The sequence below is a fragment of the Suillus paluster genome, assembly GCF_016628075.1.
Source record: "Suillus paluster strain FC165 chromosome Unknown EDB91scaffold_16, whole genome shotgun sequence".
Taxonomy (NCBI): domain Eukaryota; kingdom Fungi; phylum Basidiomycota; class Agaricomycetes; order Boletales; family Suillaceae; genus Suillus; species Suillus paluster.
This window is the reverse complement of record NW_024537576.1, coordinates 5,249-26,087: the sequence shown is the minus strand read 5'-3', so window position 1 is coordinate 26,087 and position 20,839 is coordinate 5,249. Positions and strand designations below refer to the sequence as shown.

General features: G+C 45.9%; 10 protein-coding genes across 10 annotated transcripts; 5 read left to right on the top strand and 5 right to left on the bottom strand.

Annotated features, from left to right (window-relative positions):
* Positions 1-546: 546 nt before the first annotated feature.
* EDB91DRAFT_1027004 (uncharacterized protein) lies at positions 547-744 on the bottom strand (the record flags this gene model as incomplete). Its single annotated transcript, XM_041312653.1, has 1 exon — positions 547-744. A coding segment is annotated over one exon (198 nt), but the record flags the coding sequence as incomplete, so codon positions are not given.
* Positions 745-941: 197 nt separating this feature from the next.
* EDB91DRAFT_1272409 (uncharacterized protein) lies at positions 942-1,355 on the bottom strand (the record flags this gene model as incomplete). Its single annotated transcript, XM_041324597.1, has 2 exons — positions 942-1,157; positions 1,209-1,355. The coding sequence occupies 2 exons, from the start codon at positions 1,353-1,355 to the stop codon at positions 942-944; spliced, it is 363 nt and encodes a 120-aa protein (XP_041178868.1).
* Positions 1,356-1,855: 500 nt separating this feature from the next.
* Positions 1,856-2,548, top strand: EDB91DRAFT_1080634 (uncharacterized protein; the record flags this gene model as incomplete). Its single annotated transcript, XM_041315260.1, has 4 exons — positions 1,856-1,996; positions 2,049-2,158; positions 2,200-2,283; positions 2,335-2,548. The coding sequence occupies 4 exons, from the start codon at positions 1,856-1,858 to the stop codon at positions 2,546-2,548; spliced, it is 549 nt and encodes a 182-aa protein (XP_041178867.1).
* A 1,137-nt stretch (positions 2,549-3,685) lies between these two features.
* On the top strand, positions 3,686-4,132 carry EDB91DRAFT_1050645 (uncharacterized protein; the record flags this gene model as incomplete). The annotated part of the gene is made up of 2 exons (XM_041313544.1): positions 3,686-3,906; positions 3,955-4,132. The coding sequence occupies 2 exons, from the start codon at positions 3,686-3,688 to the stop codon at positions 4,130-4,132; spliced, it is 399 nt and encodes a 132-aa protein (XP_041178866.1).
* A 1,950-nt stretch (positions 4,133-6,082) lies between these two features.
* On the top strand, positions 6,083-6,502 carry EDB91DRAFT_1080632 (uncharacterized protein; the record flags this gene model as incomplete). Its single annotated transcript, XM_041315259.1, has 1 exon — positions 6,083-6,502. The coding sequence occupies one exon, from the start codon at positions 6,083-6,085 to the stop codon at positions 6,500-6,502; it is 420 nt and encodes a 139-aa protein (XP_041178865.1).
* Positions 6,503-7,476: 974 nt separating this feature from the next.
* Positions 7,477-8,744, top strand: EDB91DRAFT_1236493 (uncharacterized protein; the record flags this gene model as incomplete). Its single annotated transcript, XM_041321463.1, has 5 exons — positions 7,477-7,718; positions 7,748-7,837; positions 7,892-8,045; positions 8,082-8,179; positions 8,270-8,744. 5 exons carry the CDS (start codon positions 7,477-7,479, stop codon positions 8,742-8,744), a joined length of 1,059 nt encoding a protein of 352 aa, XP_041178864.1.
* Positions 8,745-9,239: 495 nt separating this feature from the next.
* Positions 9,240-9,576, bottom strand: EDB91DRAFT_1026642 (uncharacterized protein; the record flags this gene model as incomplete). Its single annotated transcript, XM_041312647.1, is given in 2 exon segments — positions 9,240-9,357; positions 9,371-9,576. Coding segments are annotated over 2 exon segments (324 nt in total), but the record flags the coding sequence as incomplete, so codon positions are not given.
* A 162-nt stretch (positions 9,577-9,738) lies between these two features.
* Positions 9,739-11,248, bottom strand: EDB91DRAFT_1236492 (P-loop containing nucleoside triphosphate hydrolase protein; the record flags this gene model as incomplete). Its single annotated transcript, XM_041321462.1, has 6 exons — positions 9,739-9,928; positions 10,010-10,065; positions 10,112-10,720; positions 10,792-11,026; positions 11,117-11,120; positions 11,212-11,248. The coding sequence occupies 6 exons, from the start codon at positions 11,246-11,248 to the stop codon at positions 9,739-9,741; spliced, it is 1,131 nt and encodes a 376-aa protein (XP_041178862.1).
* Positions 11,249-12,078: 830 nt separating this feature from the next.
* Positions 12,079-12,966, top strand: EDB91DRAFT_1080629 (uncharacterized protein; the record flags this gene model as incomplete). Its single annotated transcript, XM_041315258.1, has 1 exon — positions 12,079-12,966. The coding sequence occupies one exon, from the start codon at positions 12,079-12,081 to the stop codon at positions 12,964-12,966; it is 888 nt and encodes a 295-aa protein (XP_041178861.1).
* A 6,862-nt stretch (positions 12,967-19,828) lies between these two features.
* Positions 19,829-20,591, bottom strand: EDB91DRAFT_1080627 (uncharacterized protein; the record flags this gene model as incomplete). Its single annotated transcript, XM_041315257.1, has 3 exons — positions 19,829-19,894; positions 19,999-20,222; positions 20,270-20,591. The coding sequence occupies 3 exons, from the start codon at positions 20,589-20,591 to the stop codon at positions 19,829-19,831; spliced, it is 612 nt and encodes a 203-aa protein (XP_041178860.1).
* Positions 20,592-20,839: the final 248 nt, after the last annotated feature.

The window sequence follows — 20,839 nt, the reverse complement described above, 5'->3', positions numbered from 1 at the left end:
GTATGAGCATGGTGCACATGCGGATGTGGGTGTGGAGGTGAGCTTGCACCCGGGGTAAAGGACTTGCTGAGGCCTGGTGTAGGGGAGATGTGTGGAGCGGAGGATATGTATGTTTGATCAGAACACCTTACACAACAAACACTCGACCCTCGCTAAACTTATTCACCATACAGATATTAGCCCTACATACAACAAATTGATGAACGCGCGTCGACAGATACTAAAAAGACAAGAACGCACCAGAACTCACTCACCCAAACCAGCTTGTTGAATGTAATCTCAGTGGGGATGAGCGACGCAATGGTCTCGAAGATAAGCTCCTTGCTCTGAATGACCTTCATCAACTCTAGTTCGCGATCGGAGATGAAGAATTGCCAGCCATCCTCGCCGATTTCATCCGTTGGACGCAATGAGAGCCTGCGGATCATGAAGACATCTATCAAGACCAACTCCCTTTAAGCGAATATCTCCAGAACGCGCATGGTAGATAGAGCACGCGGACGCCTTTGGCGAGTGGGATAAATTTACAGAGGGCAGTGAGGGTATCACTGATGTGGTGAGGTTATGTAAGAGGCCAGCGCGGACTGCGGTTGCATGAAGTTTGTAGGAAATGAAAGAGGAAGGGTTGGTGGCAGGGAGGTGTATTGAGGATGGGACAGTTCCGCTGAGTGCAAGTGAGAAAGGAAAGACATGTTTGCCTGCTTTGAGGGTATGTGAGTGGCGTTTCTTGCCTTCGAGGAAGGACTAATCATATGTGCAGAGACTGAAACTCTGGCTTAGGGTGATTCTAGCGAACCGAGATGAGACAAGGAGATTGAGATGAAAGAAATGACGTACAGGTCATGAAGAGAAGGTGGTATGCGAGATTTATCATGAAATTGGAGATTGATCTCTTTGATAGAGGTCGCCTCTGAGAGAGTGAGGATGAGGTGACCAGAAAGTTAGGTGAGGTGAGGACGGGCGAATGTGTTGGTAGTGCCAAAGGTTCCTCTGGTGGAGGGGTATGAGGAGCGCTCCTCGAACCAAGCTTTGGTTTGGCGTCTGCATGTATCGGAATGGGATGTCAGCTGGACTTCCAAGGATGGCTCCTCCTTATGAGCGCCATGAATAACAGCCGTCAAAATTTTGTTTGACCTCAAAGCTAAGACCTCCGGCTTCTGTAGTACTTGATGAGTGAAGACCAGTCGAAAGGCACAAAGTCAATATACTATAATTTTGCAGATGTAACCAATAGCCTGCAGGGTGGCAATCTTCAAATTGGTGTCATCAGATGTGTTGATGAAACTGAGGAGAATTTTGATGAGATCCGGCCATTGGCCGATGGGTAATTCTACCACTGTGATCGCTAGCAGCATTTTGATGTGTTTCAGTGTCTGTCAAAGGTACGTGATGGGTTAGGACGAGTAGATTTGAAAGAGAAAAGAGGCTTACCAGGAGATATGGTATTAGCAAGGAGTGCACTGGTGTTCACGATGATTTCAGAACTGTTTCAGTGCAACAGTCATCAATATAAAACTAAAAAGAGATATGGGTACAAGAAAGGTCAGTAGCTAGCATTGGTGAGGAGAATAGCAAACAGATAATCAGGGGATGTGGTGGAAGGGGAAGTGGTGCTCCGCTACTTAGCCTTAGGGCAATCCGCCAAACCAGGCTAAGTAGGAAGGGGACTTTAAGCAAACCAAAAAAGAAAAGACACTCACCATGACGCCCAATGGTACTAACTAAAGAAACAATAAATCAAAGTTTGAAGTTTCTGTTTGCGCATGTTTTCAAAGTCCGGCAAATTAGTTGACGCATACACAGATTGCATACCCATATCATTTTAATCTTATACCACTACATACTGCTTTTTCTAATGCCTTTGCCTTATGGACCTGTCGACTTCAGCGACAAGTTCAACACTGATGGCAATTATATTGTCCTTGATGTCAAAAACCTTCTTAAGGGCTGGCCTACATATATCATAGAATTCACGCCTCAAAAACCGGGACCAGTGGTGTGTACTACTAGCATCATAATACTTTAACTGACTCATGTTCACCCTACAGAAACTGCTGTTGCGCTTGAGAGATGCAAAAAAGCTCAGATGGATTGATGATGGTGACAGTGAAGCCGATGAGTTGATACTGCAAGGGACTTGCAGAAAGACCCCAAAAAAGTAAGCTATCATTTTTGTGAGCATACTAACATATGCTGAAGACAATCCAGCTCCTCCACTAGTGCCATCAAAACTGATCCAGACACTGGTACCATAGGTTCGAACACTCCCAGTGCCTCTGAGCTGTAAGTTTTATTTCTCTTTGTGTTATTTTGCTGACATCTTTGTACTTTCAGGGGCAGCCCCACACTCCTCGCAAATCCTGTGCAGTTCCTGGGTGTATTGGAAGACCCGCCAGTGAAGAAACGCAAGTTTGCTGATGAAGACTCTGTTTGGCCTCCTCATCACTCTCAAGCCTACAGAGACGTCCTGGATCTACCCCTTGCTGCTTTTCGTAACCTCATGATTCTGTCTGCTCCTGTGGAAGCAGCAGTTGATAGTCCCATGTAGGATATTTGTCGCTCATTCCTATTGCTATTTTGCTCTGTCATTTATTTCTCTTTGCAGCATTGTCATCTCATTTGCAGCTCAATGTCTTAGTAGCCCTCGTCTCTCTTTTGTTGTCATCATTGTTCATCTACTCACTTGTCCGTACTCAGTCAAATTAAATTGTATTTCTTGTCCAGCAACAATTAATGTACGCCCACTAGTGAAGTGTCGCTTGCATATGTCTCACTTAGTGTATTTCTTGTCCATATGCGCATGTAATTATATTTGTGAAACACATCAATGGAACCAAACATGGCTCATAACTTGATATGACGTGTCCTTTGTTTCTGATCTACCCGTTATCATGCCCAACAGAAAGTGCTCATCTTCCATGTCCAGCAGCTCATCATCGGGTAGTGACTACTCAATGTCAAGTGATTCGACACCTAAGTGACATACTTCGCCTCCGACAACTTCACCAATGCCAAGCAATGAATCAAAATCAACGAAACTACAGCAAAAACGCAAGAGAGGATCATCAGATACCGACATCAATGACAAGAAACGTAAGAAACGATCAAAGTGAGTCAGATTCACGTTATCGACGCGCATATATACACATCTGATCACTCCATCATAGGAAGCAAGAGCATAGCAGAGACTCAGACTCAAACAACAAACTCCATAAGTAAGTACAAATGACACCAATAAATTCTATGTGCTAACAGTCAGGTACAGGAAAGGAATGACACCATGAGAACAGTGTTTGCACATTGCACGTTGGATTCCCCAAGGGATAGACATGTTTTGCAAGCTGACTGACGAGTTTTGTATTGCTCCTCTCATCAAGCAGCAAGACGCAGCTGAAAAGGCCGATGATGTTGAGGACGAACAGAAGAAGAACGACCATGAAGCGATTTTGAATAATGTGTAAGTACAGCTTGCAATTGTTTTGTTTCGTCTTGCGGCTGATCACACTACTCCAGCTCAAAGGATGTTGAGGTCCGAACAATCCGAAGCTACAAGAAGATCACTACCGCTGCCCCATACCTGTTGACTTTGGTGAATGGTAAGAAGAAGCAGTGACAAGAACTTGAGGGTCTTCTTGCCAAGGTCAGTAGCATATACGCATGAGGTCATGACTGATATCTTTGATAGATGCAAGTTATCATTGGGCAAGTCTGTTCAGAGGACGCTAGTCATCTGAAACCAGTCATTGGACAGTACGCAGCACCCGAGCCAGAGGTAAAAGGCCTGGAGCCTCCCATCTTTGCCAATAATCAAAAATCACATGCAAAAATGAGTATTAATCACCCGCAGCTTGCTGCTATGCTATGCCCTGTCAAGCACTTGGGTGAATACTTGGATGATCCTAAAGGGTAAGCACTCTCCACTGCTGGTTTGTATTTGCTGATGGTCACTTATAGGACACGTCAAAAGTTGGAAAATGGAGATATCAAGATGCGTGCACATGTCTGGCCTGCTATGGTATACTCCGGTAAAATCCCAGGAGAAGACTTCAACCCTAAGCGGGTGCAGAATGGGCTGCTTGAAGGATACCTCATTGAGCGGGTGAGTTTTTTTAATACATTGATTGATCTTTGAGCATTCATGATGCATACATCAATCAGGTGATGAGGCATCTCTTTACAGGACCATCCTCTGTGCTTGGTGCAGATGGTGAATCTGTTGGGACATGACCATGTAATGCACGTCTCCACAGCATGACAGAGGTCGAGGCAGAGAACATTGCATATGGTGTGATTCAGGTCTGTCTCTCGATGAACTCTCCGTTGCAGCATTTTTACTAGTACACATATATAGAGCCAATTCACCATCGGTTCACACGACAAGTGGAGGGAAATCGATGGAAACTACAACTATCGAGACACTTACTATAGGATCATTTCTACTATTCGGGATGCCCCAGACCACGGATGGGCAAAGACGTTGCATGAAAATTGGAATATGTATGTATCAATTTTCATCACAAGCTGTAACTAACCTTGATCGGTAGTAAAATGTTCAAAAATAAACTAGGACTTCATGCCTCATCCTCCAGGAATGCCACTGATGTCGACGACGATGACAATGACGATCTCGCTCTGATGAGGAAGCAGTACGAGGAGAGACTTGCAGAGGAGGCCACTGCACCAGTGCTTGGGCCAATTCCTACAGATTTCAGACGTAGAGAGGACCTACCTACTGCACCAAAGAGCCCATTGGTCCCTATCACATCTGATGACATTGAATCCAGCACGAGTGGTTCCCACCCCCCAGAGGAGAGTTCAGTTTCACTTCCAAGCTCAGATCCGAAGCCCCAGCCATTACCTTTGGATCCAACCAATGAGGAACTCAGTGCTCTCAGTGAAGACGAAGAACCTCGGCTACCAAAGCCAAAACCCACAAGGACCCACATCCACAAGGCTGTCGTGGAGTGGCCACTACCATTGCCCAAGAAGCCCCGGGCCAAGGCGACCCACAATGCCAAGAAGAAATAAGTCTCTGTGCACCGTCCAAGTGTGCTTTCCTTACACCTTGCTGAATGCTCATATTTCAGGTTGCCTCGCATATCATTCCACATCGCATCATCGCATATCATTCCATGTTGCACCATCGCATTTCATCGCTTTTATGTATCTGCAGTGTTCTTCTCACATCAACGCTTTCGCAGTGCTTTCCGTCTCTTAGTTTTCACGACTCGGAGTCTCATCAATTGTAATACCATCAGGCCTCCTCGTTCCATCTGCAACATTTTCGCTCTGTTACCTCACCCCAGCTTACAGTACCATCAGTCCCTGTAATTGTTGCTAATGTCATGTATTATAGTAGCAAATTGACATCAGTTTAACATAACATATCAGTGTGATAGCTCGAGAGAACTGCTTAGCACGACATATCAGCATGATAACGAGCTAGCAGCTGAGGGAGCACTGGCAGTTGAGCAGTACATTAATGAAAAAAAAAAACCTAGATATGACCAGATAAGCTGACCCTGTGACCTGATACACCTGCGAGACCTTAGAGACCTTCTAAGGTCTGATATGACCTTAGCTTACCATCTCTGAACTGGGAAATTTTGGTGATGAAGACTGCTTGTATATACCAAGTGTTGGCGCTGTGCGCCGTAAGGTTTAGGTACAAGTCCCGTTGAGGACAAGGTTTGGTGATGCTTAGCGGTGCTTGAATCCAAGTGAACTCAAACTTTTAGAATTGAGCAGCCCTAAAGGTAACCCACAAGGAACCAAATATATGCCATATGGACAAGGTACAGTCGGTGGTTCGTAGACTCAACTGCTCGTGATATGTACGTGTCATCGAAGACTATTTTGGCAGTAAGTTTCCCAAGTCCAAGTGAGGATTCTTGAATAATTTACCAATGGGGTAATCTCGGCTCCAGATCCTATGCAGGCGGAGATTGAAAGCGGAGGCAAAAAACATACACCAAAACACACACAACAGACCTGCCTAGGATCTGGTGCATTTTGTAGAGAAGGGGATAGATCGTAGCCAGCCCGGAGTAGTTACTGTACCAGTACTTTACTTACCACCTCAATGGACGACTTCAAAGATCTTTTCTATCCTGAGTTGGAGTCCTTGGAAGATGAGGATGACTGCGAAAACACTTGCACCTGCCCTGGATGTCTCTTGTTACACGAACCTAGTGATACTGAGGCTGCAATGTCTGATGAAGAACCTGAGCCACAGGCTCCCATACAACTAGAGCAAACTAGACAAAAAAAGTTGGTGCTAGAAGTACAATCCCTCGCACCCAATGTGCTCAAGATTCTCAACGCAATCTCGGAGCAGGGCACAACACTGTCCCTCTTCCTTGATGCTCTCAGCTGGGGGGACAAAAGTTGTCATTCCAATGACAGAATCCAGTTTGCACAAACTGGCTTGATGTTGAGCGAGGAACTACCAGTAATCCTTGAGCGCTGGTACCGTCCACCGAGAAACCAACACAAAGGCTGAAGACCTGTGGGTGCACGTCAGAACCTGTAAAAATTCGCCGTTAAGTGCGTGGCAGACTTACTGGAGTACGAGATAGAGCATATTGCCCCACTCTTTGCATCACCACCTGACGAGCTCTCTCAAGCACATCTGACAAGTTTCAATTTTGAAGACTTCATCAAAAAAGTCTCTGCCAGTGCACCAGTGCTGTGGGATGTACTTGAACGTCTCGTGTTCAGTGCAAAACAGTGAGCACGTAACACACACAAGAGTCCAGCAATGGTGCTCCTCTTTAATACTCTGAAATGCAAAGACATTAATATGTGTTACAGGTAATCTTGCACTTAATATTGCAGGCGCAATATACACGATCACATCGTCGGGGACGCATGACAACGCTGTGGGCAATCTACTTGAAAGCATGTGGGTTATCAGTGCGTGCCTTCGATGCCCTTCATGGACTTGGCATTGTAATGAGCCATAAGTGGGCAGCCAATGCGTACGGTTCATTGTCGAGCTGTGCTATGAAGGAGGTCAGGGAAGATATTCAGTGCTTGCCATGGGTAATCTCACACGACAATGTCAACATACCGATGTGTGTGTTTTTGCAGCACTTGCACAATAAGAGCCACTTTACAAGTGGTTGTGCAGCTACAGTATGGGTCTTCCCTGCTGATGCTATGCTGCCTGCTGCTGCGAGTGACCATCTTTAGTCCTGTCGTGCTGAAAATGGCCAAACTCATTTTGCACTTGATGAGGTGCTTGATGGAGATCCATTAGCTGCCGCACGCATCAAAAACCAATATATCTACCATGTCCTTTCGATGGTCTTGAACTCACCGGAGTTCTTTGACTATGCCTTCTGCGACAACAATCTGTTCAAGCCTCCTCAACCTGTTCACCTGCTTCCAAGTGGTCCAAAGAACATTGTCAAGCAGTACATCCTTCACACAGTCGATATTGAGGAAGCTAGCTATGAGGGAAACAATAAGGTCATGGCAGAGTGGTTTTGTCAGCTTGGGATGGACAGCGAGGATGCAAAGAAACACATAGGCACCGGAAAAGTGATACCATGGATAGGAGACCAGATGACAGTGGAGAGGCTGCATGGCTTATACAAGTACCGACATGAGGACTTCAACTCCTTTGACCGCATGGACTATTTGATTCCTGTCTTTGGCTGGTTTCATCTGCAGATGGCGTTTGCAAACTCGCTACACAAACAGTACCTTGGAATGTCAGTGAGCATGGGAAGCCTACAACAAGCTTTCGACTTACTGCAACACAAGGGACTGCACAAATCAGAAATGAAAGGTCCTTTTTGGCATCACCTTCACAAAGCGCTTCATCACATCAGTGAAGCGCACATCCGAGCATCATGGCTTGCTGTTGGTGGTGTTAAATCACCAGCGAACTCAAATCCAAGTCTCCAACTGAAATCCTCACCCTTGCAACAACACTTGTTGATGAACATGCCTCACATCATGCGATTGCAAAGCTGAACCATCTTGATGAAAAGGACCGCAATGCTGTTCTGACACAGTGGACTATGTTCAATGTAGACGTACTTTCATATATTGAACTCACCGCTGCAATGAAGATGGGCGATATCAGGAGGATGGAAGACGTGTTGCCAACCCTATTGTTCCGTTTTGCAGGCGGCGGAAACTCCAAATACACCATTGAGATCCTCGAATTGTTGCAGGGGCTAAAGCAGGAATGGCCAGGGGACATAAAATAAGTCACGAAACATTGAACTGTGGATACACTCACCATCAGCATGAGCAGAAACCATGTATGCCAGCATTGCTGGCTTATCAATCGATCAGGATGTCCAGATGGGTGGACACCTATTGACAAAGGACAGGAGCAAAATATTGGCGACATTAAGGTCACATATCACTTGTTTGGCCCAGGAGCAACTTGGACATACCTCCATAAAATATCCCCTGCAATCCCAACACTACGTGCATTGCAGCGGCATATGGAAAGCAAATTCAAAACAATCACACGAGGCGCATATCATGGGATCCCTGACAAGGAGGCTGATGTCACCAAACTTACAGATCAATACATCAAGTCAAACCTTCATGTTCACGAACCAGGACGGCAGATTAAGGCTACCGCGAAAAACAAAGCTGAGGATTTTGTGACTACGGGCGCAATTGACATTGAGCGCCTGGGAATGTTTGATAACTGGTGGCGCAATCATGCATACAAGAGGTCAACTGATGAGGAATGGGATGATATTGGCAGAGGCTAGCTAGTGTCAACCTCAGGAGGCGAAATGCCATGGAGAAGGGTATGGGGGAAAAGTTTGCATAGAAGAGATGGGTGTAGGTGTGGATGGGGGATGGTATGGGGGAAAAGTTCGCATCAAAGAGATGGGTGTAGGTGTGGATGAGGGATGAAACAAGGGAAATGTTCGCATCAAAGAGACGGGTGTAGGTGTTGATGGGCCAGCATGCAATGTTAGAGGAGTGTGATGGTTGTAACATGAAATTGGTTTATTGAGGAGGGAATCGTCAGAGTCGTCAGATTCGTCAGTGGTGTTGCCTTCGTTCTCATTGCCGCACATCTGGAAGACATGAGGCTGGTGGCCAGCAATGTGAAGAGTTGGCAAGGAAATTTGATTTGGAGTGTCTGAGGCACTAAGCACAGCCTTTTTGGCACAAGAGGTTTGAGGCTTCTTGGGAGCAGTCTTCTTGGCTTCACGAACACGAGCCCTGTCCTCAATAGCCTTGAGATGTTTCACCTCATTCTGCTCTTGTGTCTCTTTCTTTTTTGCCTCTGATTGTTGCAACTGCTCTGCCTTCCGTTTATCATCTACTTCTGCATCAAACACTCTCAGCAGCTCCAACACCTCCTCACCATGTCTTCATGCTCAACTTGTGCTCCACCCAACTCCAACAAGATCTCCAATAGTTTTCTGGTTTCCGGCTTGAAGCGATTTTGCTCAGCATGAGGTCAGGGAGAAGTCCCTTGGGTCCATACGGAGCAGCTTCAGAGTAGACAGTCATCCAAGTTTTGAACCGCCAGTTAACAAGTAAGTCTTTCACATCTTTGAGGTTGTCTTCATGGCGAGTGGCAGGCCCATGTTGGACCATTGGTCGCTTGCCGTTTTGGATAGGATACTTGCTCGGGGTGAGGGTAAGGCTGGTATCAGTAGTCTCTGGAGATACAGCTGGCAGAGGTGTTTGAGGGCGGGGAGGATGGCAATTGTCACAGCAGTCACCGGTGGGAGCTGCAGGTGCTTGTTAGTCACGCACAATAACAAATGCTACATATGTATGTCTTCTTTTCACACCACTATGGAAGTACTCATCTGCAGCATCACGACAACGCGTTTTTGTTTCAAGCCAGGTGTGCAGGCCTTCATCAATCATCTTAACAAAGAGAACTTCATTCTCATGGCCAGCAGATTTTTTATGCTTCTCTTGAAATACACTTGGTTGCACCAAGAGGATTGCTCGTGCTTGCAAGGTAGTTGCACGCCCCGCTCAGCCTGCGCGCTGCATCCATACTGACAATGATACAGGTACCTTAAACTGTATGACGAGCTTGATATGTGGCATGTCACAGCCCTACATCATCGTTAGCTGCAGTTTTGCTATTGTTACAACAGCTCACCATTCCCGCTGCCTCTGTGGTAAATAGGACCTTGATCTCACCCTTTTTGAACCGTTCAAGTAAAATTGTCTTTGCTCGAACAGTACATCGTGAGTGGTACACAGCTATCTGACCATGCAACTCGACAGGGCATTTCTCGCGTAACCAACGACACGCTGACATTAGTATAGCAATGTCGTCACCAAAAACCATAGTTAGTTTGAAGTGAGTCTCTCCTTCTCCTGAGCTTGTTGGTAACAGGAATGAGAGTAATTCGAGGTCACTCTTTCCAGCTTTCATGTGTCGGACCTCCCAGGCTATATTTGGGCAGTCGATTCCTAGGTTGACATGGTAGGACATCAAAGGATCGATGTGCATGGCTGCACATACCTCTGTGAGGACAGCTGGTGGAAGGGTTGCAGAGGTGACCAGGACGGGGATGTGGCTTGGTACAAATGCTTGTAAGGTCCCCAGCTTTGCATACTCCTCATGGAATTTCTCACCCCACTGAGAGATGCAGTGGGCTTCATCGATCATGATGGCAGCTATGTGACCAGCGAAGCTTGGGGAACTAATCAATCCCCTGAACTTGTCGTGATTCAAGCACATCTCAGGTGAGGTGATGATCACCTGATGTTTTTGCAGTTTGAGTTGCTAATTTCAAGTTAGGGCAGTCAAAGCAATAAGTCATGATACCATACTTGATGTAGATGTTGATTGTACGAGTTGCCGTTCACTGCTACATCTGTAAGATTCATATCTTGGAATTTTTTGGCCTGGTCTGCCTCAAGAGCATTGAGCGGGGATATGATGAGTACGTGTTTGTTTGGTTGTGCAAGTAATGGGAGCACGAAAGGCATTGTTTTGCTGGTGCCAGTACCAGCAATGACTGAACAGTCGAGACCTAACAGAAGTGCCTCGGGGAGGCCCTTGACTCTGAACCACCACCATGGTCAGATTTTCCCATGCATGCAAACTGCGGGCAAGGTAGAGCCAACAAGGCTCACAGCTAACAACTGGCCATACCCACCTGAACCACTACAATAATTACACCGATTAACAAAAACAATACCCACTACACATAAGAAACCCACCAAACTGAATCACAATCCAACACCCACAGCACTTAAGAGCAACATCAACACCCCCACCAACCATCACAACCGCAAAATAAAAACACACCCGAATGTAAAACAACAGCCCTCAAAACTACAATAAAAACACAAAAACTCCCCCAACACGAACAACAAAACTCTGAGAGCCCTACCCAGAAACAAAAACTGCAGACACCACAACAAACCCACAAGTATACTGACCCCTCAGAACAAAACCCCTCACTCCAACACCCCAAACTAAACACACAGGAAAACCCATCAAGAAAGACTCTAATAATCACTAATACTGCAATATCATCCAATCATGAGCCTAATAAACATGCACATGTATAAAACCCTGCGAGAACAAACCAAAAAGACCCCAATTGACAAAAAAAACCCGCGATAACCACTAAAATTGTGGTATACAGACTAACACACTGCCCAAATGCCAACTAAACCTCCCACAATATGTCAGATCAACAGCACTCCACCACCCCCAAAACCCCTGACAGGGAAAACACCTCCTAACCACCAAGATAAACCAACCTGACCTGCCCTATCCCCAGAACCTCAACAAATATAAAAACCTAGTCGACACCCCATCCAACACCCAATGAAACATGAGATACCCAACCCTCCTCCATCAAATCCCTCTCTCAATCCCTCCGCCCATACCCCAACAATACATGCCCCAACCCCTCCACCCTACGCGCTGGGCCGCTCTTCTTCCTGCAAAATGTTCTCTGTGAAGACGACAACATGGATCTCCATCCCAATGAAGAAACCACCTCGCAAACACCTCCCTCCCCCACATCACCCACCTCCCCACCTACCCCAACTCCCGTCGTGAGAACACTTCATGCACCCCCCCCTCCTATAATCCCCATTACCATGTCAGACCCACAGCCCCCCACGGCTAAGGATGCCCTCCCCATAGAAGGGAGCAACCTAGCTCTATCAATCCATGCGCCCAATGCACCAGCGGAAGACCATAACATGAGCTCAACGGCCACCACAGAACCTACCTTCTTACCATCTGAGGAAGACCAGGCCATCCTGGCCCACATCGCCCTCGCAGAAAGAAACTGTTCTGTCATCAAACATGACGGCCCCAACAACACCACTGTGCTCCCCCAATTCACCCCAGTACCAATCGGAGGATTTCCACTCATGCACATGTCACACTTGGCACAAATATTTGACCATCTAGACAACAAGGTGCTCCTCGCCTGGCTCCAAGTCAAACACCCTAAGCTCATAATCCAAGTCTTCGACCACACCAGTAAAGAAGTCCATGAATCAGCCGCCGTCCTCACAGAACGCATTAGAGCAAACATCTCCGTAATATCCAACTTCATTCAACAAGAAGCCCCTCCCATCCGTGTCTCCCCACCCCGACCCCATAGAGGGAAAGACGCCAAGGAATTCCCAACATGTTTTCTTGTACACAGCATATCTGTCGAGACGAGAGACCTCCTAGTCGCCCAGCGCATCTGGTCCACAATGGACATTACCATTGAATCCCACCCCTTTAGCTGCCAACGCCCCCCCAACCTCTTATTCTCTGTCTCAGGTTTTACCACCTCCGACTGTGAAATCATACAGCAAACAGTAAAAGATGTATGGTCCTATGAAGACAATAGAACCCAGATAAACGACATTCTATCTATGAGCGAAATCCCCAAAGAACGAGTACACATTGCCACCTGGAACCTCATCAACTCGACCCAAGTTGAGCGCCTCAACTTCAAAATTGCGGGTGGCCTACCAGTCCCCTGATACAACATCTTTGCATACAGTCCCACCTGCAACGTGAAAGCATGGACTGAACTACGCTCTGTCCTATGAATCCTAGACTACCCTACCAGTCTAGACGGATGTGGTACCGCAGTTGCCCTCTCCCCATGCCTGATCTGCGACTCCATCACACACCCCCGCGGGCTATGCCCCTTCCCATTCGTCACACAGTGGAACGGACCCAAGACGAACAGCAAAACCCCACAATCTAATAGGAACACAGGAAACGGGAGGGGAAAAGGACGCCGTAACTAGTAATTACCCCACACAATACCAGCTCACACATAGGAACTGTTGTCACTTACCCGCCACTGACTACCCGTAAAATACAATACATATATCACAACCCCGCTCAACCATTATGCACCCCCCCGTCAGACAAATAACCCACCGATAACACCGACACACCCCCACCCCACAATCCACTGAATATCATACAATACACTCCTTCTACCACCATCAATATACTTGTCCCTGAGAACATCACCTAAAAACTAAACAAAAATAAGTGCCCGTGCCCGCTAAACCACAAACAAAACTGATCTGACTTGGGCCCAAAACTCAATGTAACATGAAATGTTGACCTATAAGACAGGTTCAAAGGAGACAAGAACCGTCACCAGAAAGACTATCGCCCACATACACTGATTGTGAAAATGAGACAGGAAAGCGAAAGTCGTCTCACCACACATGGGGTATACCAGACCACGGAAACCTATTCAGGTTCGGACGAGCTGTGCCGAGAGGCTGAAGTTTTCACTAGTAGACGATACAAATGTTTTGGGCACTCAATATCCCTCGAAAATGCTAACATAGTCCACTGACGACTGACCAGGATACGCCAGTCCTAAGCTACAACATGATCGTAAAATAGCATTAGTAACACAATCACACAAAACCCACAACACAACCTGCCCCCTCAATACGGTCTCTTTTCTGGTTTCGGTGCTCGCCCCCCGAGGCATGGAGGAGGGCTGCCTCAAACCACTGGGAGGCCCTCTGATGACCCTCCTTGGGGTTTCAGAAGTGGAAATGCCCAACACCAAGGGTAACAACACCCTCAAAACTCAAATAACATAATCCCCCCCCAGCCCCAACAGGCACACAAACCAACAAGAATAAGCAATGCAAACGCGAACAAGAAAATGAGAGCAAACATAACCATAGGCACTCTCAATATCAAAGGACGTGCGTCCAACGAACTAGGCCCAGGTCAAGTATCTAAATGGACCGCCATCAATCAAACCATGCAAGAAAAGAAGATCGGCATACTATGCCTCCAGGAAACCCACCTAACCACAGAACACCAGGCCAGATAGAAACACTGTTCTCGAGAAGACTAATGGTCCTAAACACAAATGGCCCCACCCGCCCCAGGAACTCAGCCAGAGTAGCTTTTGTTCTAAACAAAGAACTCACCAATACCGCCTCAGCCAAAATGAAGACTCTAATCCCAGGATGCGCAGCCACACTCTCCCTAAAATGGCACAATAATGAAAACATAAACATCCTAAATGTATACGCACCAAACAATGCGAGTGAACACCCCTCCTTCTGGGAAAAAGTAAAACAGAATGGCAAAGGAGCGACATCGGACAAATAGACCTTATGGTGGGTGACTTCAACCTCACAGAAGACCCCATCGACTGAGCACCCGCCCGCCTTGATAACAAAAGAGCAATTGATGCACTGAGAGACCTGAGATCAGCTCTAAACATGCAAGATACATGGCGGATGACATACCCCCAACACAGAATGTTCACGTTCAGCAGCAACCACAACACCCTGTCCCGCCTAGATAGAATATACTCATCAGATAAACACAATGAGAGCCTTATAAACTGGGACTCACAAATTTGCCAAATCCCTACCAACCACCACATGGTCACAGTAAGGTTTGCACCACCAAACCTCCCACACATTGGTACCGGCCGATGGTCATGGCCAATGGGAATAATATCAGATGATGCACTACAAAAAAATATCATCACACTAGGTCTTGAAACACAACAAAAAATAATAGAGAATGAACAAAGGAATGAGGACACAAACCCCCAATTAATCTGGGAAAAATTCAAAGACGACATGATCAACCTCACTAAAAAAACCGCAAAAACCCACCTCGCCAGAATCAACCAACATATAAAGCGACTGACAAAAGACCTACAGAAAACATCGAACATCAGAGATATCGACACGTCAGAGGACATGAGACTGAATAGAATCATACTGGAAAAAGAAATCGAACATCTACAAAAAAAAAGATACAAAAACGCAAACCTTAGAGCATGGGCCCAATGGGCGAAACATGGCAAGACAATAAGTAAATACTGGTCCAAAGTGAATAGTCAAAAGACGCCAAGAGACATCATCAACAGACCAAACACACCTAACACCAATAAATACACGACAAAGTTCGAGGAGATGGCCGAAACCGCCAGAGACTATCACGACAAAATTCAACAGCAGGAAACATCAGAACAAAACAAATGCACCAGACAAGAAGCAAAAACGGCATCAATGAGAGAAATACCAGAAATACAAAAACTCGACACACCAACAAGCAAAATGCACGGACCACTACAAGAAGACCACATTCTGAACACACTTCTATCATCAAAATCAGGAAGCGCAGCCGGCATAGACGGAATCCCATATGAAGTATGGAAAAACCTAAACAAAAAACACAAGATAGCAAAAAGAGATGATAAGCCAAGCTTCGACATAATCAAAACACTAACATACATTATCAACGACATCCAACTCCACGGAGTGAACGCGAAATCAAACTTCACACTAGGCTGGATGTGCCTGATCTATAAAAAAAAAGACCGTGATATGATTGAGAACTATCGCCCAATCACACTACTAAACACAGACTATAAAATATTCACTAAAGCGCTCACGATACATCTCGCAAAAGAAATACATACCCTGATACACCCCAACCAAAGCGGGTTTATCCCAAAAAGATCCATCTTTGACCCAATAAGACTAGCACAGACAATGACGGCCTATGCAGACCTGATGGAAGAAAACGGGGCGATAATAGCACTCAACCAAGAAAAGGCCTATGACAAAGTAAAACACAACTACCTTTTTGAAACCCTCAAAACCTTCAAACTACCACAAATCTTCGTCAACATGGTAAAGAACCTTTATAAGTTGGCATATACACAGGTAGCCATAAACGGCTTCCTCAGCTCACCCTTCAGAGTCATGAGAGGGGTGCGCCAAGGTGACCCCCTATCATGCCTGCTATTTGATTTAGCCATAGAGCCACTAGCGTGCGCAATCTGCAACTCAACTAAAATCAGAGGATATGAGGTCCCCGGCATACCAGACAGGGTAATAGTCACCATGTACGCAGACGACACTACAATCTATCTATCACAAGCGGATAGATACATAGACCTAGAAGAAATACTACAGCACTGGTGCCTAGCATCAGGCACCAAATTTAACCTAGAAAAAAACAGAAATATTACCTATCGGAACAGCCGACCACAGAGCAAATGTAATATGCACACACAAAATAAACGCCCTGGATGAACCGTGGCAAGAACCAATCAAAATCGCAAAAGACGGAAGTCCAATAAGAACCCTCGGCGCATGGATAGGTAATAACATAGAAAACGCAACATCCTGGGAGCCTGTACTAGGAAAGATTGAGAAAAACCTAGTGTGCTGGAACAAATGCCACCCCACCTTAGACGGGAAAAGACTAATTACTCAAATGGTTGTCGGGGGAATGACCCAATTCCTGACGAAAGCGCAAGGAATGCCCCAACAAATAGAAAATGCTATATCAAAAATAATCAAAAACTTCATATGGGATGGAAAAAAAGACCTCACCTATTAGCCTGGAAAGACTGGAATGCCCCATATCTAAAGGGGGCATCAACCTACTTAACATCAGCATGAGAAACGAAGCAATAGATATCACATGGCTAAGCTCCTACATGGACATCTCAACATCACGCCCGACATGGGCCTCCGTAACTGACAATATAATTAACACCTTGAAACCAAGCAGGACCAAGAATAACGCAGACCTAATCCCCTTCCTAACCATCATGGAATCCGCCCGTCCAAGGCCCAAAAGCCAACAAATTACTGAAACAAATAACAAACATGCTCAAAACTGCCCACAAACACAACATAAGCTTCGCACCGCTAGAAAGATACTAGATAACCTCCTCCCAAAATTCAATCCAAACATGTCGCCTAAGAAAGACGACTTAACACTAACACACCAAAGACTAGAGAAAAACGCACAAGCAATGAGACAACAATGAGGCGAGATCATCTTCAACCCATCGGTAACAGAGAAAAACAACCTATCTGAATGCTTCCGCATCTTTGTTGACACAGAAAGAGAAATCCAATTACCAGCATATAGACTAAAGATCCCTGCAATGAGAAGATTAACGAACAATAACAAAGTAGTGATATACACAGACGGATCCTGCACCAACAACGGAAAAGAAAACGCAAGATGCGGCGGCGGAATATGGGTAGAAGAGAACCACCCGCTAAACCGCGCAATCAGAATCCCTGGCCCAAACCAGTCAAACCAAGTAGGAGAAATAGCAGCTGTGCTAGTGGCACTACAAACAATAAGTCTGACAACTCCAATCACAATCATCACCGACTCACGATATGTTATCAATGGAATGACCTCCCACCTCACTACCTGGGAAGACCAAGGATGGATCGACATTGCAAATAAACAACTATTCAGGGCCATCTCATACCAACTACGGCGGCGATCAGCCCTGACTGCCTTCCAATGGATAAAAGGCCATAGTGGAAACCTAGGAAACAAAAAAGCAGACCAATTAGCTAACAAAGGCGCACAAAAAAATGAATATGACAACATCGACACCTACATCCTGATAAACTTCAACCTTCAAGGTGCGAAACTAACAGCCATCTCACAATGACTAGCATACAAAGGAATCATGGAAAAAACACACCTAGAATACAAAAGATCAACCCTATCCCTACTCGACATCACCCGATATGCCGTAGAGAACGTGTCATCTACACTCGAATCCGATAAAAGCATATGGACCAGCTGCTAAAGACCTTCAAAAAAAAATACAAATGTTCATATTTAAAACGATCAACAACACATACTGAATAGGGGACTTCTGGACAAAGATCCCAAACCTCGAACAACGAGCAAGATGCCAACACTGCGGCGAAAACCCGGAATCTATGGAACATATATTAATCACCTGTGAAAACCCGGAAAAAAAGAGGATATGGGAAGTAGCGAAAAGCGCGTGGCCCAAAAAACACAAACAATGGCCAACCCCCACCCTAGGACTTGTCCTGGGGTGCAGCACAATCACCGTCCCACATACCCCAAATGAAAATGACAACGATAAAGAAAACGCGAAGAAAACTGCGATATAAAGGGGGCAGCTAGACTACTCCGCATCCTAATCTCGGAATCAGCATACCTCATCTGGACCCTGAGATGCGAAAGAGTAATCAAAGAAACATCACACAGCAATGAAGCTATCACAAAACGATGGACCAACACAATAGACAGAAGACTACAACTAGATAGAGCAATAGCGAGCAAGGACAGAAGAAGCCAGAAAGCAATAACGCAAGTCCGCAACACATGGAACGATATAATCAAAACAAACACAAATACACCCCTACAAAAAGACTGGGTGACAACCCTAGAGGTTTTAGTGGGTATTAAGCTACCCAGGCCCCCGCAGAATGAGGATACCAGGTAGCATACAGAGCCCCACACTACTCTATGACAATAGAGTGTGCGTTAGTAGCATTTTCCCTCGGACGACACCCCATAGTGTTGCTATAAGTGTTTTATGTAGAGCCAGACAGTGTTGGTTGCTATATAATAAACTCGCTTTTCCAAAAAAAAAAAAAAAAGAAGTGCCTCAGACACGTCTAGCTGCCATGGATAGGGAACCTTGCCTCCTGTCCGCTGTTCAAATTCTCCAACAATTATTGCACGCATCGCAACAGAATCATACTTGTGTGCCTTAGCAGCGCCGCCACGTGCTTCTTGCAGAATTCTGAGGGATCTTGCAACTTCGCAGTCATGATCAAAGTTTGTCCTGGAATGTACAGGGGGCATCAGTTGAAGAAGATACCCAAAGGGAGTCAATGCAGAATGAAGACAGCTTGAATTGGTAAATCAACAAATGCGATGATGAGCGCGTTTCATAGCACACGTGATATGACATACCCCCCTCTACACGAAATGCACCAGACGTTCTAGGGCACACTCACACACACAAATCAAACATGTTTTTTGCCTCCGACTTGAAACTCCGCATATGTGGCTGTGCTACATTCTCATGTGCCCTAGAACATTGGGAACGAGACTACCAATGGGGGGGGCTTGAAGGGGTTTTTTTTTTTGTATCCAATTTTTGTCCATTGAGAGTGAGACTCTATGTAGGACATTACTATCTAGTCTCGGGACCCCGTGTCCCAACCCTGCCTCAAATTCCCAGATGCAATGATGTAGGGCATACCCCCATCATTCTGCCGTTCCCACCGGCCATTTTAGGTGTCGCGTTTGAGGCGCATTTCAACCTACCATTCAAGAAATCCACCTTCCATGACAACCGTGCAAGGTGGTTCCGTGCACCTCAGACACTTCGTGACAAATACACGCAGAGCGGTGCAAAGCCTGCACTATGGCCTGTATTCTTGGCTAAGTATCGCGCATGGGAGCTTAGGGCAGTCTAGACACCAGTATCTTCATTCATTCGTTTTGTATCATTTGTAACAAGTCTAGACACCAGTTATTGATTTGTAATGAGCCTTTCATGTAGTATATTCTAAAGATTCAATGGACTCCCACTGCAACGGCCTCTGGTGCTCCCTCTTCAACTTCTCTAATGTAAGGCGGTTCCTGCACAGGATGACCTCATCTAGGTAGAAGTCAAACTTAATGGGCATCATCCCTCAAGTGATTGAGTTGAACTTCCCAAACCACAAGTTTGTCTGCTCACACACAGACGAGTTGAAGTACCACTTCCCATCACCATCAACCGTAAGCTCCGGGAAGGCCATGGGGTTGCAATTTTCTTGACAAAAGAGGTCATTCTTGGAGTGCTTGCAATTGAAATGAAAGACATCAACAGATAGGCTGATGTCATTGAAGAATGGGTCATCTTTGACATGCTGAGCGAGATGGCAGTTGTTATCATAGAAAATATGTGATGGTCTTGTCAGTGGATCTGTCCGTCAGTAAAAAGACTCGAGTCAAATTCACACCGGCACTGACTCAGGCCATGGGGATAACCGAATTGTTCGAACAGCGAGTGGGTGTTGTGCTGCAGCGTGAATATGTCTTTCCAGATATCATGTTTTAAGGTGGACCAGCAGATTCGCACTGAGTCTTGTGTCAGGGAGCATGCGGAGCCCAAAAACAAAGACACGCTAGGAGGCATGAAGTCCGGAGGTGTAGATACATCATATGTTGCAGGCTGGGCTAATATCATATCTTCCTTGACAGCAGAGACCAACGTAACAAAGGTCAGAATAGTCTCGAGTGAGAGTCCATGAATATTCGAAAGTGCTTGGCCTAAACATACGAGCTCGACCATTGTGGCAACTGATCAATACAACGAGCCGCACTACTACTAGCCGCAAAAAATGCTATGTTTGGTGCTATTTGTGGTCGGCCGGATCAGGCAGACAGACCGGACAGACGGACGGACAGACGGACGGACCGGACTTTCGAGAAACCAGGTGCCCTCATGACAGAAGTCACACGTCAAAACAACCGAACAAACAAAGATTAAATTTTGAAAATGTGAGTTAAGTTATCGACCATCACGTTGAACACCGTAAT